The following is a 19,439-nucleotide window of genomic DNA, read 5'->3' on the forward strand; positions in this document are numbered from 1 at the left end:
GGCGCCGCGGACGCGGTCGAGAGTCGATCTCTCGAGGCGGCAGGGTCGACGGACGACGCGCCAACCCCGCGACGATTGCGCACGTGCGGGCCTGACTCTCTGGTCGATAAACGGTTCGGTCGCGACGCCTCGCAACCCCCATGCGCGAACACACCCTGCACGGCCGCCAGGAACGTTTCCGCGAGCGCCGTGTGCCACGCGCGTTCCCTCGACCCCGTTTCGCTCGGCGAACGGCCCGGAATTGCTCCGTCGCGGTTGACATTCTTGCCTCTGCCCGGCAGGGTGGATTTAAATACCTCGTCCACGCGTTAACGATTCTAATCCGAGAAGCGATTCGCAGTGTTCGGGGAAGGAAGCCCGTAGAGGAAATTGTCCGCCTACCCTAACGCGCTCGAGTGCATTGGGATCGCGCGGATTGACACTCGTGCGAGACAGAATTTTCGATCGTACGTTTTGTACGCGCGAATGATTTGTGCGCTAGACGAATGAATCGCGCGGTGTATTCGCAGTCTCGAATACGTTGCTCTCTGAAAGACGAGCGACTGGACTCTCGGCGCTCCTTGCTCTGAGGCTGGTCGGAGCCTCGCGTACGTTCCTGCGAGCGACGCGGTGCGAATACGCGCACGTATACGGGCATCCCGCAGAATGTTTTATTTATGCCGTCGTCGCGATATGCGCCGCGAGTCACGTCGGGGTTACATGGTGAACGGAGCCGATCGGCGTCGGAGACGCTTCCGCGTTGTCGCCCGTACGCCCGATTATGGCAGCTCGTAGCGGTAAGTGGCCATTGCGTTTCCGCGACAGCTTCTTCGACGAGAGACGGCCGTTTCGCGTCGTCACCTTTTCGCGGTCACCCTTCTCGCAGGCGTTGCTCTTCCCGCGGTCGAGCCTCGACCGAGTCCCATTTCCGACCCTCGCCGATCCGTGAAATTCCGGGGCTTTTTCCCCACAAAGTTGTCGCGAAATATCGTATCCCCTTTTTCTGATCCTCTCGTCCCGATTAGCTGCCCGATTTGTATCTCGCGTTTTATTTCTCATGATTTATCACACGGCTCTTCGTAACGAGATCATGTCCAACTTATTACTAAGTTATTACTATTATTAGAAACTTGGCTTATTAATGTCTATGCTTTTTTAATTAATATTCCTTCGTTTGTGCGCGTGGATTCACACCCTTGGCCAGAACTCTGTGCCACCCGTGTGGAAACCTCAATAAGTTTAAATTATTTTGCACTCGGGTTAAATAAACAATAAGCAACTGATAACTTTCAGTTTTTTTTAGAACGATTTATAGTGTATCGCACATACTATTTGTGCGATTTGTGTTTTATCTTTTCTTCAAAAATTAAAGGGGTGGCCAACACTTTTGGCCAAGGCGCGAGCAAACAAGGGTCATGCCGTAAATTTCACGATCGCTCGAGTTATAATTTATTTATTTATTTATTACAATTCAATACGGTGATGTGAAAAATGCACGGTAATATCACAATATGATTCGGCCTGTAAATTTGTCATGGCATGCTAAACATTGTGTCCGAACTAAATAATGCTAACTAAAGATAAACTTGCAAGCAAAACATAAATTTCTGATATACACATCCGACAAAACATGAATGTTCGATGACTCATACATTACTAATTGTTAACGTGACGCTAAGCATAATTTGCATTGCATATATGTAGATACAGATTTTACGTTTCATGCGTAAACGTCCAACCCTGGCGTGAACAAACGCGAATAAACTTGCTTGGATGGTGCTTGGTTCATTCGTACCTACGTGGTTTAAGTCCGTTCGATTCTAAATTTTTATCTCTCGAGGAAAAGTATTTCGAACATATATTATTGAATCTAGAAGAGAGAGAAGCGCACTTGAAATTTAATTTTACTGTATACTTTAAATATATATTGAAACGTGTCTTTTTTGTGTGATACGAGATACAGCGAGTGCGCATTGAATATTCATATAAATTTTTTATTTCAATGACTGATCGCCCGCCGTACCGTCACAATTAATTTAATCCAATCAATCGTAATAAATACAACGCGTGCGATTAAATTGTTCCATTTTTCGTTCGTATATTATCGTATAATATGAGATAGCAGGTTTTCAACACCCAAATTCGATCACAAATCTTCTTCAAGCCCGTATCAGACTTACGGATTGAGGCCGAGATTAGATTGAAATTGGACCAATCAGAGAATTCATTAAATTTGATATTAATAAACTTTACTCCGATTGGTCAGGGATTGATCAATATTTCAATCCCTGGTCTGACACGGGCTTTTCGCTACGATTACGCAATGAATTCATCTAACAATGAATTTTCCACAGATTTCACCCCAAGGACAATGAATTCATGGTGGAATCAACGGGGGGTCAATTATTCTGTAGCGAAAATGCCAAAAGTGAGTACTCTAACTGTCCCCTTAGAAAGAGATAAGGCCCGAACACGCGAAGAACTTAAAACTTTAAGAATTTCAACCAGTCGGCATTTCCAGCTTAAGTTTCCAAATGGCTGCTTACATATCCGGCAGTCGTTGGCCATTTTCCCGCTCAAGTTTCTTCGCGTGTTCGGGCCTGTAAGGCCGCTCATTTTCACTGCACAGGGTGTTCCAGGAGGAAAGGTCAATATTCTGGGAGGCGATAGTATTTCATATTCACAGGATTGGGAAAGTTACTTTATAAAAGTATCTAATTACAGTTCCAGGTTTTTCGCTAGAAATGTAACTGGTTACAGTTATAATACCAGTTACCAATTCCGAAAAGTAACGCTAGTTACAGTTACTCAAAAAGTGACGAATCGTTACTTTCTTACAATGAAAATAAAAATCTGCGTTTGAACTATTGAGTGTCGATAAATTCGTTTACGTACAAAATCCAAGACCTAGCGCGATCTGTGGAGGTTTAAAAAATATATAAAGTCACTACAAATTAGTTACTAGTTATCGAAAAGATGTAACTGAGAAGAGAAAGTAACGAAGTTAAGTTCGAGTTACCGAAAAAAGTAACTGTAACTGTAGTAACTTCGTTACATGTAACTGGTTTATACTTGCCAACCCTGCATATTCATATGAACATTTTTGCCTAAAATGGCCGATACTGTCACCCCCCAGAATATTGACCTTTCCTCCCGGGACACCTTGTGTCGTAAGATAGAGAATTGACGCCCTGACGACGCCCATCAATTTAACACAAAAACCCCCGCTCATCTCAATCACGAGCCTATCTGATACCAGCTGCTTTTCTTTTACACTCAAGTTATACTAAGTCACTCAGTTATGCGAGTATTTTATCCTCAGATATGACGTCATTAATGTGAGTCCATTAAACTCACTAAAGCACACGGTCTTGGTCGTGTGCAAAAACTCAGTTAAATCTGGTTGAATCTCAAGAATCAAAAGGAACATTCAACTGGGTTATGACGTCACAAGTGAGATTTATCTGAGTTTTCATGTAAAAGGGAAGCAACTGATAGGGGACTTTGGCTGATGGCAGAGAACAATCCGTAAACGCTTAAGACTGTCTCAGTCGTAGACGTAGGGCAAGGCAGAGAGAAGCGTAAGTCGTATACAATAGCCTTTTACGACTTACGTTTCTCTCTGCCTTGCCCTACGTCTACGACTGAGACAGTCTTAAGCGTTTACGGATTGTTCTCTGCCATCAGCCTTTGGCTCTATGGATCTGTTCTTTATTGCTGAACTCCTGAATTAGTGCACACTGGTGCAATGAGTTGGAATGAGAGGTAATCTATTTGTTTCATTTTAACTTATTGCACTAGTTAGTGCCAGTAATAAAGAACAGGCCTTACATTACGTCGCGTTGCCGCCGTGTTTTTGAATTCAGCGGACTACCGCTTTTACCGGCGCGGTAAATCCGATCGCCGCCTTCAGATGGCGCGAACGGGCGCTGTTTTGATAAACTGTCAAAGAGCACGCGGGGCGGTTCGCGGGGGCTCGTCGGCGCAGATTAATAAGTTTCTATTGTTCGCGCGCGTTGCAGAAAAATCGAGGAAAGCGATCCGCGATCGAGTCATCGGTGCGCGTTCTCGCCCGCCCGCCCCCTCCTCTTCGGCGAGCGCCTAGCTACAATATCCGTGACGTCATGATTATCGCCATCTTCGACTCGTGTCATCCACTGTTATTGTAATTCGTTGGCGAATTATCGCGAGCGATTTGCGGGATATCGTTGCGCCTCGCAGGATTCAATAAGTCGGCTTCGTCTCGCTCGTGCGTTCGATACTTTTATAGGTGAGTAAGCGATTGTACGATGTCACCGCGGCGCCGAGATCAATTGTAAACGCCGTCCGTTCCGGACGTGCCGACAACGCTTTTGTCATCTCCCACGTATCTCCACGCATTTTAACTTCGATCCCGCGCGCGCACGTGGACCTCGCTCATTTATTAACGAGAACGGATTGATGAATATTCCGTGGGTCGCCGCGCGGTTTCGAGCTCGTTCGGGAACATATGCGTGACTTTGGAGGTTATGGGCGTGTACCTGTTGAATCCGCGTCTCACCGGGACTCGCGTTTCCGCCCGCGTCGCTTTACGCTTCACCACGGTCCGAGGTCGCGCGCGCGCGCGCGGACGCTCGTGAATCGACGAGGCGAGAGACGGTGTGCGAGACAGGTTAGTCGTAGAGAGCCCTTTTGTCGTTCCAGGATTATGGAGGGTGGCGGCGCAGGCGGGGAAGCGGGCGGGCCGCACAACGCCCAGCAGGCGGGCGCCAGCAAGAAGCTGCAGCAGACGCAGGCCACCGTGGAGGAGGTCGTGGGCATAATGAAGGTCAACGTGGAGAAGGTGCTGGAGCGGGACCAGAAGCTGTCGGAGCTGGAGAACCGCGCGGACGCCCTGCAGCAGGGCGCGACGCAGTTCGAGCAGCACGCCGGCAAGCTGAAGCGGAAGTACTGGTGGAAGAATCTCAAGATGATGCTGATCCTCGGCATCATATGCGTCGTTATCTTAATCATCATCATTGGTGAGTGGACGCGACTACCTGGTCAAGTCTGAACGTTAACGCCCGACACAGCACAGAAAGATTGCAGGAAGATTGCAGAAATGTTACATTGCAAGATTGCAATATTGCAGCGACGTTTCTGGAGGATTGCAGCAACGTTGAAATGTCCGCCCTCGGAGAGATTGCAGTGCAACGTTATAGCAATGTTGCGGCGCAATATTTTTGGAACAATTTGTCGTTGTGCATAAGCAGAGAATTTGCTAATTACATATGCATCCAGGCCTTTTTCAATACACAGCAAGCTATTGCGAAGCAACCTAAGGGGATTATAAACATCTAATTTGGTTGACCATATCTGGCAATTTTAATGGTTTGGTATCGCTACGTTTCGACCATGGGTTTTGGCCCTTTTCAAGCGATTATAACTGTGTTAGTCGTGTGCATAGAATCACGTGTATTTAGCGGTGTTGCGAGGATAGTCATTATAATCCTAAACTAAAATCGAGAGTGTTAAAGAAAGAGAGATGCCACGAAGATATTTTTAAACAGACTAAGGAGATTGTGTCGCTTCGCAATAGATGGAGATTGCGAGCGACACCGCACTGATCAAGTACTCAATAATTCGCGCATTATTGGTATCAACGGAAATAGCATTATAAAATTCTCGTAATTAGAAAAACTTTTTAAATAGAAAATATAATTAGAATAAAATATTTAGACGCTACCGCCCGGTCACGGCTCAGAGTCCTTTAAATTCTTTGAAATTTGTGATTAACACTTACGAGCCATACTAATTTAGAAAATATAGTGTCTTCATTATTTTTGAAACATTGCTGCAATATTGCTATCGAAAGTTTGCAATTTTATATCCCCGCAATGTCTCTGCAAGATTGCAACGTTTCTGCAACGTAACTGCAACCATCTGTGCTGTATGGGGCCCTGCAATGGCTACACTGGTTTTCTCTTCTTGTTTCTTTTCTGTGACAGCCTCGGTTGTGCCAAGTTCGTCCTCGGACAGCTCCGATAATTCTCCGAAATGATAGCGTTGTACCAAAGGCAAGAGACGCGCGGTGTCCGTACCGATCGACCATCCTCTCACTTAGGATAAGTTATATAAATATATATATATATATATTTTTTGGTGAAGTACGTACACACGGGGGACCGCAAAAGAGCCGGACGAAGCGTGAACGTGAATGCCTGCGCACACGTCGTCCGCACACACGAATTGGGAACAAAGAGAACATATTTTTTGAGACTTATTGTTGCATCGAAGCGCACACGATTATTAGACTAACAACCAGTATTAATACGGGTGGCCTTCCTCTCTTGTTTTTTTTTTAAAGAAGCAAAATGAACACTGGGGTATTCTTACGACGTTAATCTTGTTACAGCGCAACGCTTATATTATAAATTATACATAATATATAATGTTTGTACAACTCTTCCCGACGGAGTCCATCAACGATTCTCTCATCCAATCTCCCGCCGCCCGTCCCGTCGCGCCTGCGCCGTAATCGACGGTGGGCCGAGCGAAATTGCAATTTCTTTTTTGCGAAGCAATTACAGCCCTGCGCAATTGACGCGCGATTTCCCTCGCCGCCACGTCAAATTGTATTGGATTCATCAGGAATGTCGCGTGAGTCACCTCTCGTTTCTCGGCGTCGTAAAAAATCGGGCCGCCGCGCTAGAAGACGCAAACCGCGTATTTTTTTTCTTCTTTACCGCATCCACGCGCGGACGCAGTAAACCCCCGTCGGATTCTACGTTGATTACGCGCCTAGAAACGGTCGGTCGCTCATGAATATTTATGCCGCCTGACGCTCTTCCGTCCCGCGGCTCGAGCCCACGTCGATTTTGTTCGGTCGAGAGTCGCCGACGTGCGCTTTCCAAGATTCAGGGTCGTCCTCGCGGAGGGAGGCTCGCTTAATCGAACGCAACGTTAATTGCGTCGTAAAATGAAAAAAAAAATTGCGCGACACAGGTAGAGCAACGGGGGGAAACCTTTTAACGAACGGGTCGCAAAGCAGCACGGTTTGCATGAATACGAAGATGCGCTCTACTATTTTCGCTAGCGCGGTATACATTATTCAGAACCTGCTACATATTGCAACGTAACGTGTAGCAATAACGCACATTTGCCGTCACTTTAGAATAAGAAACATTAGTAGTTGGGTAAGTTGAAGCGTCATTAGCTTGAATATTTCATTTTCAAGCGGATTTTTTCTGCGACTGCCAATAACGTATTTGCCGTCGCTTTAGAATAAGAAAACTTGGTGATTGGGCAAGTCGAAGCGTCGTTAGCTTGAGTAGTTAGATATTTCATGCGGAGATTTTAAGGGCAGTTTGGTACGGAAAGAATTCGACAGCAACGAGCGTTATTTGATAACAAAGGAAGCATCGATCGCTATCAGGCGTCGATATGCTCTCGCCGTTTATCTCTTCGATCGTCCGATCCGAGGCGTCACGCGGAAGATGAGATTATCGTTTCTCCGATGGCCAATTAGTACCGTTTTCCTGTCGATCGACATACATTCGCGAATCGGCGACGGTCAAGGTCGATCGCTCTGATCTCGCGCGTAAAAACGTGGTCGCGTGCGAGCGAAACGATGCCAAGTGGAAGGTCGTCGCGCCCACCTGACTCGTTAAACTCGTTGAAAATTATCGCGTTCGATAGAATCGAGCCTTTCGCCGCTGTAATCGGACGTCCACGAGGAAATGTCAGCCCCCGCGTTTTTCCCCGCTATCAAGTCTCGGTACGGAGCGACGCTCACTTTTATCGTCGCGCGGCTCGATTAAGTCTTTCGCTGACATTATTATCAGTCGTCGCGCCAATTGAAGAAACGTTCGACAATACGAGGCCGTAGCTACTTGCGATACCGTACTCGGGAACTGGATTTCCTTCGGCTGCAATGTTATCGGCAGCGGCGCGGAGGAACGAAGCGATTCGCGTGGTCCTGTCGCAGAATTAAGTTTCTCAAAATTACCGTTTCCAACGCGAGAAAATATTGACAGGTAGAACCGACGGTAATGGATTTTTCGAATCGCGCGCGATGCCACGTCGATAGAACGAAAGTCGCGCGATATTCCCACATGTTCGCGCCGCGCTCCCCGTAACGGCGAAAGGCGAGAGCGCGTCGACGACCTGTTAGGACCCGAGCAGAGTGGCTGTCTTGTACTCTGCATTACGTTTTAAATATTTGCCTTAAGGTAAAGGCCTGGTCTACAGTGAGTTGTTAGTTAATAGGTCGGAACTATGTGTTGCTCCTTTTCCTTTCCGGGTGGAAGAAAAAGAACCGACATATAGTTCTGACTTCTGACTAACGACTAACACTCATTGCAGACCGGACCTAACGCACAATAACTGTCTTATGATGTAAGAATACAGGACAGCCATTCTGCCCAGACCCAAGGGGGGAACCGCTGACCAAAATCTTGTACACCAATGCCCACTAATGCCCAGACTCGTTTTATCTTATTTTATCCTCGTCAGTTTCCTTGACCATATCTGGCGTTTTTAGTAACACAGAAGGTTTATCGCGAAACACGTTACCTCAGCCAGGGTTTGAACCTGGACTTGCCTACACTCTAGGCGGACGTCTCACCAGTTCGACCACTGAGGCGTGTTACATGTAACCACTGTGGGGAAGAAGTAGGGAAGAAGTAGGGCAGTCCAGGTTCCAAACCCTGGCTGGGGTAATATTTTTCGCAATAAATTTTATGTATTATTAAAACTGCCGGATATGGTCAGGAAAGCGCCGACGTTGTCAATTATCGCTGGTGACATTGAAGAAATGCTCATTAATTATTTTATCTTATCTTATCTTATCTTTATGATGCCCCAGCAAGGCCTAATGCCCCCAAAAAATGCCCAGTAACGCCGCAAATCTGTACAGCACAATGCCCTCAGCGGTTCCCCCCCTCGCTCGAGGCAACCTCGCGCGGATTTCACGTCGGCGAGAGCCGCGCGAATCCGGGGAGGAATCGATCGCGGGTAGCAGCGACGCCCACCGCCGCCGATTTTGAATTTCCTACAAACGCGGAGAGTGACTGAAATCTCGGCCGCTTCATTCATACACCTATCAGTCGGCTCACGACCGTCCAGCCGGGCAGTCAGAGGCGCTCGCGAAGCGCGCGCCGCAGCCGCGTCCCGCCGTCCACGAGCGATTTCGCGGCGACGATCGGCGATCCTTGACTGAAAAGTCGCGCACACCGCGGGATAAACCGCGCACGCGGGACCGGTTGGCACTGTCGTCCCCGCGTACGGGCGGCCCGGAGCCGTCCAGGTGACGTATCGGAAGATAATCCTCATCCTCTCTCGCGCGTTCTTCGACCGAGCGGAAATTTCGACGACGCGACGTCGTTCGAACGGAGCGTCTGCCACCCGGGTGTCGTTCCTTGGGCAGCTTGTTATCAGTGCGATTTACGCGGACGCGTCTGTTTAAAAAGTGCGTCTACGCCTTGAGATCGTGGTCTCCGTAGAACTTCGCGAGGCACTTTGGAAGTGACCGCGCGGAGCCGCTCGGCTCTACCGACGGGACGACAGCGCTCCGGAGTTGCGTTATTCGCGTGCCACTGTCGTGACGAGCATTTTTGGCTTGCAAAACGTCCTCGGCGTCAATATTTACCAGTTCGAAAGTCCACCTCGCGTGTCACGATAACGTTTCGGGCCGCAACGATCGGGAGGCGCGGGTCCGATCTCGTTGGACGACAGCACGACAGGTTTTTCGCGGCCGCGAGTTGGTCGCGTCGCGCGGGCCGGTGTTTGCGCAGTGACTGGACGATATTTTCAGCCGTTTCTTTATCTCTCGCTCGCGCTCGCGAAAGCCACCGACGACGGCCACGCGATCGGCGGCAGCGCTTTTCGCGCGTTTCCCTCGAAAGCGCGTCGTCGCTGCGATTTAAATCGCGCGTGCACGGAATCGCCGATCTCCGAAGTGTCCGCGCGGGCAGTGCTCGTGGATTTTTAATAACCCGACGAATAATTTACGAGTGACACAGTCATATCTGGAGCGCGGTCTTATCGGCGCGATAAATTCGGAGCAACTCGCGGAGCTGACGGTATCGATTCTAAGCTATCGACGTGAAGATACGCGCGCGGGCGAGCGGCTCGAAAATTTTCACTCCGTCATTTTACGAGCTCCATTCCGGAGCAATAATCGACGATTGCTCTCATATTAGAGGATAACACTCGACCTTTCGCTACGCCGGAGTTTTATTTTGACTGGGGATTTTTTCCGCGCTGACCTTTCGTTCGGTTCTCCGCACGTTCGACCGCGCGTCATCAACTTAGCAACTAAATCGTGCCACTCTCGCGTGAGGCTCCGGTAAAAATCGGAGCTCCGAAATTTACGAAAGGAAGACCGAGCGAGACCTATGACGTTGATCGCCGTGCGTTCGAGGTGAGGGGTGTCATCGATGAATTGCCGTCGCCGCGAGGGGAAAGAACGAGGAGGAAGACGAGGAAGATCCAGCGCCTGGGACGGACGGCCGATCGTGGACCAAGCCTTCGTCATCTTCGAATTTCCGCCCTACGGGGGCGCGGTTTTTCGGAGGAAACGCTAGACTTATTTTGCGCCTCTTCCTACCTTTCCTCCTTCCATCTCGTCGCTTTCCCTAGAAGCCGTTTTCCACGGCGGCGATTGAACACAATTTTTCGAATTGGTCGCTCTTGTCGCGCGAGATAAGGAGTCAAAATGGCATCCTCTCGAAGAGAGAACGAGGAATATGGACTGGGATATCAGAATACTTTGGTGAGTATTCAGTACAAATTTTACGAATATTGACAGGATTGTTAGCGAGTTCATCCAACAATCGGTCGCGAAGAACCACCGTGGTTTTATTTTGTTATCTGCATTCTAGATGGGATTTTGTTGGAAAAATATAGTGAAAAGCTCGCGGAATGACAGCGAAGACGTTTAAGAAACGTGTTGCTTGAAAGAGAGGAGACGACTTGATAGCGTATCGGAGTAGTTAATTTTAAAATTATCAGCATCGATATATGTATAATTTTTAGAGATAACCTGATTATGCGAAGGAGAAATAATCTCAAGAGTTGCATAATTTTATTACATAAAGTATAAATTACATTGTCGGCTTGTGACTCAGTAAATTGATGGCAAATTTCTTTCTGAGAACGACGGATGTGATTATCAAGTCTCTCCGCATTGCAACAGGTCTAAATTGTGAGATTATTGATAATGTAAATTCATGCGCGAACGAACCGAGCGAGAGACGACGACACTTGGGAAAAATTACAAGATTACCGTCGGGAAATAATCGAGGGAAATAAGTAATTTATGGAAAGCACTTCTTGTTTCCTAAAATCCGGATCTCCCCACCGTCTCGTAGACAAGCAATTGTTTCATAATATTTAGATAAAAATCATAATTTACGTGACTCTCCCAGTCGACCTGTTTACGTCGCGAACGTCGCAAATGATTATGTTACAAAAATGCTAGCCTTCATAACACTATAATCTCTAAGAAATGCTACAAAGATCAGATTTTTATTCAAAAATGCTTAATATCACTAATTGCACATAAACATCACGAGAAGTCTTATGCGATCTGCGGATCGCATAAAAATATCGAAGATAAGCATTTGCGTGTGGCTTAAAAATAGAAACTAACTATTGAGACACACGAATATTGTTTCTCGACCTTTCTTGTTTTAATTTTCTTTGTAACATGCCAATGTGTAAGAAAACGATATATCAATTTCGGGCACAGTTTCTCCCGCAGGTTGTCGTGGAAATCGCGAACGAAAAGCTCGCGCCTTTTAACACGGCCGTTAACATTCGTTTCGCCGATCTTTGGACGCTCGTAAATTCCTATAATCGACAAAGTTTGCGTTTTTTACGACTTACGACTTAGAAATACATATTGATAAGAAATATCAATAGTTGAGGCAAAGAAGTTGTGACTCGACTTGTCAGGATGCGTTTCGATCGAACCGACCGAACTTTTGCCTCTCTTGGCAAAGCTCAGCTCGTATTCTTATTATTTCTGAACCGAGTCGAAACACGCTGTTGCGATATTTTTATTATCGGAAGGGAAGACGGGGAAGAGGCTGGTAATCACCGTCTTGCCAAAGATGACGTGCCGCAAGGGTTGAAAACCTATAGCTTGGTCTATTTTTGGCCCGAGTGCTGCTAGTACTCGCAAATAGTCCTCGTGTATTGCGAATCTCCTACCGAGTGGCTCAAAACTGCTCTCGAAAATATGCGAACTTACGCGATGTAACGTTTCCCTTACACAAGCGGAGGAAAGTCCCCTATTGTGGGACAAGGTTCTAACATCCAATCGCAAAACTTTTTCTCGCGACGATCTAACAATGAACTTTCCACCAAACAAATTTTAACTAATAAGAATACACTTCAATGTCGCCGGCAGTAATTAACAACGTCGGTGTTTCCTTGACCGTATCTGGCATTTTTAATAATACAGCAAATTTATTGCGAAAAATATTGCCTCAGCCAGGGCATGCCTCAGTGGTCGAATTGGCGAGACGCCTGCTTAGAGCGTAGGGAGATCCAGGTTCAAACCCTGTCTGAGGTTATACTTTTCGCAATAAATTTTCTGTATTACTAAAAACCCCAGATGTGGTCAAGAAAACACTGACGTTGTGAACAAAGTTTACTCCGAGGGCAATAAATTTACGACGGAACCAACGGACGATGCCTATTAATTTAGCAGAAACTCCGCTATCTCATATTAAGAGTCCGTCTCATAATAGGAGACTGTCGTCTATAAGTTGCACGTTGAAATATTTGTAGGCGATTTTGCAGCCAGATTAGCGAGCCTGCAATTCTAGCATGCACGTGTGTTTTCTGACAAACTCATAATTATAAGACAGCTATCGACTATTTAATTTCAAACTTTTCCATTTTAGATTCGACTGCATTTACGAGTTGGATTTTTGTTTCAACATCGCTCGCACATTAGCGCGTCCTTCTTCTTACTCTTATATCATGTTCAAACGGAGGGGGAATTTTTCGAGTAGCAGATCTCTTAAATTAATCCGCAGGTTGACTCGATTCGTTCCGCAAAATCGATAGAATATATTTTGGACGAGCCTGTATGTCAGTAGCACGTGCTTGACTTTCTCGCGTGCATCCTCGCGCTTTCTTGCGACGCGATTGATCGCCAACTCGCACGTCAGCGGCGGAAGTGCACGACCCAGTGGAAACGCACACTCGATTATCGCAATGAACAGTCCCGCCGACGTGCGTAACGAACCCACCAATCGCGGTGCATAGAAAAAGAGATTTATTACTTTTCCGCGATCGAGTCATAAATAACTGCGAATAATCTAATATACATAATGCCTCGTATTCGCATAAACAGTTACCGTTCGGAACTTTTAAAAAATTTTAATGTCTCCCTGGGATGAATTAATATATAAATAGGTTAATTTTTATTCGCACTTTTTTTTTGCATTTGAATGTATGCATGAGCTTTTACATTAATATTTATAGTATTACGCATTTTTTTTGGCGCGATGCTATACATAATATAAATACATTAGTAAGCGCAGCAAGTAATAACCTTGCGAGAAATCGGTAATGTCTAACGAGCTGAAGTGGCAGCATTTCCGATCAGCTGATGCTACCGCGGATGCGGTTTCACAGCGAATGCATATCGTATATCCTTTATCGGAGAATTATCATAACTTTACTCCACTCATGCTACAGACAGCCGCGTTCCTGTATCATTCGCAAAGTTGCGCGCATCAACGTTTCTGCCTTTGACTCGCCGAGCATTTCAAAGCTCGCGATTTTAATTAAAAAAAATATATATTACCAACTTATCAATCGTTAAATCGAAATTCTTTCTTAATGTGTTACGAATTAATGCTATATAAATGTGAATTGTCGCGTAATATTTACGTGGACAGCGATGGACAGAGTGGTTGCAGCACTTAATTTTTAACGAGTTTAGGAACGCGCATTTAGATTCAGGTTTTTATATTCCGAAACATTTTCCACGAGGAATGGCCATCGAGTGAAATAGTCCTCGGGGAAGAATCCGGGGGAAAAAATGGAAATGTCTCATTATGTAAAATCTAATTATATTCAATTCTAAAGCCTTCACAGATTTGACACTCTTATTCACTATTCAATGTTACTATATCCATTGAGATCTAACTAACTCTACAATTAAATGTCCTAAGAGAACATAATTAGATCTCAATGAGAGAATCTGATGACTTTTATAATTGGATCTCATGAGATATAATTAGATATTACACGATTGAGACATATATAAAATGAGCTTTTTTTCCCGGGAAGATTTTGGAACGTAACCCTGAATCTAACAAATGCATGTTCCTAAACTCATTAAGAGAAGGTGTCGCAACCATCCCGTCCGTCCCTGTACACGGTATAAAAATGTCAATCCGCAGCGCTGAAACGGTACGTGATAACAAGACTATTTTCATGATCTAGATCAATTAAATATTATTAAATTCCTGATGACCGCGAAGTTTGTCCAGCTGTGCGAAAAGGGGGTCGCCGAATTTTAATGCCGCTCGCTATTTCTGCTCCGTTCTCTATTTTGTAACGAGTCGCTAGAGAAGACCGGCGAGATCGTTTGTCGCAATGCCTGCCAAGTCTGCCCGGGATTTTCAGGCTTTCCGCGTGCTTTTCAACGAGATGACAATGCGTCATGACCTCGGACGCGTCGCTATGCGGAGCACCCCGTGCAATCGCAACGTAATTCTAACCGTCGTTCGTCATCCGACTTATACGTGCCGGTGTACGTCACTTGTGAAATTTTTCGCACATGTATCGCTCTTCGCGAACTTGCTATCTCAGCCGCCGCACACGCACCTGCGGATTCCCGTCCATTTCCGCACATTCCGGCGAAACTGATATCTTGAGTCATAAACTGAAGGAAACTGCTGTTGAATAAACGAGAAGGAATATTAATAAAGAAATTTGCAATTTTTTTAGAAGAGACTTTAAGTAACGCAAAGGATTATTTGACGCCAGTACACGATTAACCAATGTAGAAAAATTGTTAAACGACGCTGACTGGCGTATCCTAATTAATTAATTAAAGTAATTCTAACTAATTAATTTAAGTAATTCTAACTAATTAATTTAAGTAATTCTAACTAATTAATTAAATTCATTGCGAAAAATATTAGCGAGACGCCCGTCTAGGTTCAAACCCTGACTGAGGTAATATTTTTCGCACCAAATCTCTTTAATTAGAATTTGCCGGTTAGCGTCGTTTAACAATTTTTCCACATTGGTTAAGAAATTTTAAGGTCACAAATAATAAAGTTTCAGTCAACGTAATACGTAGGAATCTTGGAATATAGGGATTATGTTCACGGGAAAAAAATGTAGCTATCGTGAGGTTCCAATTGTAAAATATGGACAGTTAATATTTAGTTGTGATAGCTAATATTCGAATAATCAAGCTTTTTAGTCGACATTAACCGGCCAATGTTTTAATACAGAAAATTTATTGCGAAAAGTATTACCTCAGCTATGCCTCAGTGGTCGAATTGTTGAGACGCCCGCCTAAAGAGTAGGGAGGTCCAGGCTCAAATCCTGGCTGAGGTAATATTTTTCGCAATAAATTTTCTGTATTAAAACATTGGCCGGTTAATGTCGACTAAAAAGCTTGATTATTGTTATTTATTACTAATATTTTGCTACTGTGCCTATTGCATCAGGTGTGACAGCAAACCGTTTGCTGTGGTTTAGACATTTGTAATACTTTTAGGAAATCGTGATTAGTTACAGTAGCGAAGATTTTGTTTTCATTGTTAGACTTAAGTCTTTCGTGAAAAAATTCGAGGTGTTACGCAAATCAGAGGTAAAAATATGCCTACGATACACATTTGTGGTGTTGCTGCAAAATTATAAGCATAAAAAAATAATTTACCTTATCACATTCGTTCATGAAACAAAGCATTCGTGCAAGATTTACAGGCGTGCTTTTCGTAATGTGCGCACGGTGCGTTTAAATAAATTTTATATCTCACGCTCGTGATAATTTTTCTATTTTCTTTGTTGCGTTATTTGGACTTTATCGAGGACAAAACTGTCCTAACGTAATGATAAGAAAAGAAAAACATCTTTTGTGAAATTAGCAGAGACGCGAGACAAGCTTTTGCAAAACTGTATGTACGTCTTCTCGTAAAGTTCGCTCTTCTACGAATGTTTTGCTAAATATTCCTCTAATCCTTTTGATCCGCGCCCGATAACGATAATTCCCCATCTACCTTGTCAATCGCGTGACTCTGTCACGCTACTCTGCACGTGATCGACACTTGAGCAATTAAAAGTTGTTATTCGATTAAAATTCGGCATCTATAATTTATAACTCACGTGAGCGAGCTCGATAATCGCAACGTGTGTTTATAATTAAACGTTACTGGAGAAGGCAGGGTATCGGTGATTAAAGTATGCCATAAATTCTTACGTGCATCTTTAAGTATGATTCAGATCAAAACATTTATTCTCGTTCATATAATTTATCCACCAATCGATTCGCGAAATATTTTCGACGATATTAATAATTCAAAGAGACGCGTTTTGCGTCATGACTTGCCTTCATCCTATTTGCTTCTCTGCAATTTTTCACAATAATTCTCAGTCAGTTCGCTTGAAAGAGACCACAACCCATGGTCGAAACGTTGCGAGCTTTGAACATAAAAATTTCCAGATACAATTAAACAAACGTGGAAGTTGTTTACACAATAAATTATCTATTTTTTAATTTTAACATAACCAAAAGCGAGAAACATTGGACTGTGCTCACGAGATTGTTTTCAATGTCCGAATTTCAATTTTCCGAATCACTGTCGCAGAATGTTTCCCTCCGACCGATTTACGGCTGCTGCTCGTAATCGTGTTTACGAAATTAAATATTTATGATGTAACATCGCAAATGTGTGACGCGATATGTGAATCACCGGCAAACCGCCCGTGATTTTGACGCGAGATACGCACGTATTGTGCGACCAGGTACTTGAGATATTCCCCCGCGGGAAATGTGACTCCAGTTCTTTGTGACAATTATAATTGAATAAATCTCGACGATTAATAATTAGTCTGAACAATAAACATCATATTTGGATGCGCGATGTATGTACAATTACATAATACTCCGTGCACAATCATCAAAACTCGCACTATCGGTACGCTAACTAATCTAATCGTTCGAGATTAGATCTCTAATTAAAATCTCGGGGATTGCAAACTTACTCCTTCTTACTCCAATTTGTTAATGTTACATAACAACGGGCTTACCCACACAGCACAGAAAGATTGCAGGAAGATTGCAGAAATGTTACATTGCAAGATTGCAATATTGCTGCAACGTTGAAATGTCCGCCCTCGGAGAGATTGCAGTGCAGCATTATAGCAATGTTGCGGCGCAATATTTTTGGAATAATTTGTCGTTGTTGTACATAAGCAGAGAATTTACTAATTACATATACATCCGGGCCTTTTTCAATGCATAGCAAGCTATTGCGAGGCAACCTAAGGAGATTATGTCGCTTCGCAATAGATGGAGATTGCGAGCAACACCGCACTGATCAAGTACTTAATAATTCGCGCATTATTGGTATCGATGGAAACAGCATTATAAAATTCTCGTAATTAGAAATTGTTTAAATAGAAAATATAGTATTTTCATTATTTTTGAAACATTGCTGCAATATTGCTATCGAAAGTTTGCAATTTTATATGCCTGCAATGTCTCTGCAAGATTGGACTGCAATCTGCAAGATTGCAACGTTTCTGCAATGTAACTGCAACCATCTGTGCTGTATGGTACTTATTATCTGTGATCGCGCATTAATATTCTCGCGTATCGTCCAACGAGATAGGCACTCGGTGCGAGCGAAAAATAATAAGTCAATATATTGCGATGATCAGATTCGAGTTCCACGATTGCACGTTGCACGTCCCTTACGGAAAAAAACATTCAAGTTTTGAGTGTTAACACTCGATTGTCCGAATTTACTCTCAGATATGAGCGTAAACACACAGATTTAAATATTTACACGAGAGTAAATATTGAGTGGTTATTTTTTTCCCGCGACGATAATAGTAAAAAGAGCTTATCGCTCGGGATCGATCGCGCGGAAAGTTTTGCAACGAAGACGAAGATGAGAACTGCTCGAGGAGATCGTCATGTACTGCCGGAATTGACCGAAGATCCAAATTGACTGTCTCCTTATCTCGCACGAATATTTCGCACGGTTGAAACGTAATTGCCGATCAATCCCACGATAGTATTGCGTTCTGGAATACGCAATTGTGCATCATCATTTCCTCAAAATGCTTTTTTGGTGTGTCTATTATAAGATTACAATCAAAAGGAGGATTACATTAGAACTGAATAGAACTTTGAAAAATATAGCGTTTTACCGTGGAAGGCGAAAATATTTCTGTTGCATTGTTATAGGATCTTACATATATGAAGTGATAAGTCAGATTGGTTTCTGGTCATCTCACACTGTTTTCTTTTGCGAATCAAAGCGAATAGCTCTCGCCGTTTATACTAGAGAGAGAGAGAGAGAGAGAAAAAACTGGAACAAATTTTGCAGAAGGTTGCAGCTTGCGATCCTTTCTCTTTCAAGTTCGCGAATTGCGACATATCGCGCGCGAGGGAAGTCCTAAGAAAGCTGAGCGATTGTATTATAATATTGCGCAATTTTGCAAAACGGCGAAAGGCCAAGATTTCACCGAAGGTCGAAGGAACGGCAAAGGGTTTTTGCGGTCGCTACACAGTCCGTCGAGCAATCCAGAGGAATCACAGTCGCTGCAAGTGTAACGGTTCCCGTCGACGTCACTTGACGCAGCGACACGTTTCTTGCGGACACACGTACGCATTGTACGTGTACTCGAGGGTCTTCTTCATGCTAGATTCTACGAATCGGTTTGCAGGCGGACAACCGAGAAGAGCAGAGACGGACGCGTCGAATCGATCGCGGGCTTCGCGCGACGCGTCCCGTTGAACTTGTTCTCCACCTTGCGTCGCCCGGTGTCGCCGCGATTGCATAAAGCGGCGATCGCGCGCGTAATCGGACCGCGAGTGGACCTTGTCGATCTCGCATGCATCTCGAGAAGAATACGTGTCTTTGTTTATGTAACTCGAGTGTGTGTCGCGCTATTCCTTTTCGTTCCTCTCGTCTATGACGCGGACGATTCATACGCGCGCGGTCTTATTTTCCGGAATCAGGAACGCACGATGGATCGTGCGAGACGAATATCGCAGACAGCGATGCCTGAGCAATCGATTTGCAACATTCAAACGTCAGAACGTGATCTCGAACGATCTCAAAATAAATTTTTATTTTGTACATAAATAAATTTAAATTCTATACAATGTGAATGTACAGGGCAATGTTCGATCTGTACGAATTCTGACTGAAAGAGACATTTTGTGATGTTTAAAGAAAAATGTCCCGAGCCGAAATTTTGGCCCTATGTTGAACCTTTAATTCTAT

The 19,439-nt window shown here is 44.5% G+C and overlaps 2 protein-coding genes across 4 annotated transcripts in view; both read left to right on the plus strand.

Moving 5' to 3' along the window:
- Positions 1 to 129: 129 nt before the first annotated feature.
- LOC105558156 (synaptobrevin-1) lies at positions 130 to 6,405 on the plus strand. 3 transcript variants are annotated; one of them, XM_012005706.1, is made up of 4 exons: positions 130 to 776; positions 2,334 to 2,407; positions 4,663 to 4,979; positions 5,946 to 6,405. In XM_012005706.1, exons 1-4 carry the CDS (start codon positions 761 to 763, stop codon positions 5,983 to 5,985), a joined length of 447 nt encoding a protein of 148 aa, XP_011861096.1. In that variant the 5' UTR covers positions 130 to 760; the 3' UTR covers positions 5,986 to 6,405. The 3 variants fall into 3 exon arrangements, with proteins under 3 accessions (XP_011861096.1, XP_011861098.1, XP_011861097.1); XM_012005708.1 differs by lacking the exon at positions 130 to 776 and having other exon boundaries at positions 2,246 to 2,407; XM_012005707.1 differs by lacking the exons at positions 130 to 776; positions 2,334 to 2,407 and adding an exon at positions 3,897 to 4,249.
- Positions 6,406 to 9,666: 3,261 nt separating this feature from the next.
- The window catches only part of LOC105558154 (chloride channel protein 2), a 45,646-nt gene continuing 35,873 nt past the window's right edge, over positions 9,667 to 19,439 (plus strand). Inside the window, exon 1 of the mRNA XM_012005701.1 lies at positions 9,667 to 10,711. Coding sequence (XP_011861091.1) covers positions 10,655 to 10,711 — 57 coding nt within the window. The 5' untranslated portion in view covers positions 9,667 to 10,654. The remainder of the gene's footprint in view (positions 10,712 to 19,439) is intronic.

The sequence above is a fragment of the Vollenhovia emeryi genome, unplaced genomic scaffold (genome assembly GCF_000949405.1).
Source record: "Vollenhovia emeryi isolate VEMERY1.0 unplaced genomic scaffold, V.emery_V1.0 DF939374.1, whole genome shotgun sequence".
NCBI classification, from domain to species: domain Eukaryota; kingdom Metazoa; phylum Arthropoda; class Insecta; order Hymenoptera; family Formicidae; genus Vollenhovia; species Vollenhovia emeryi.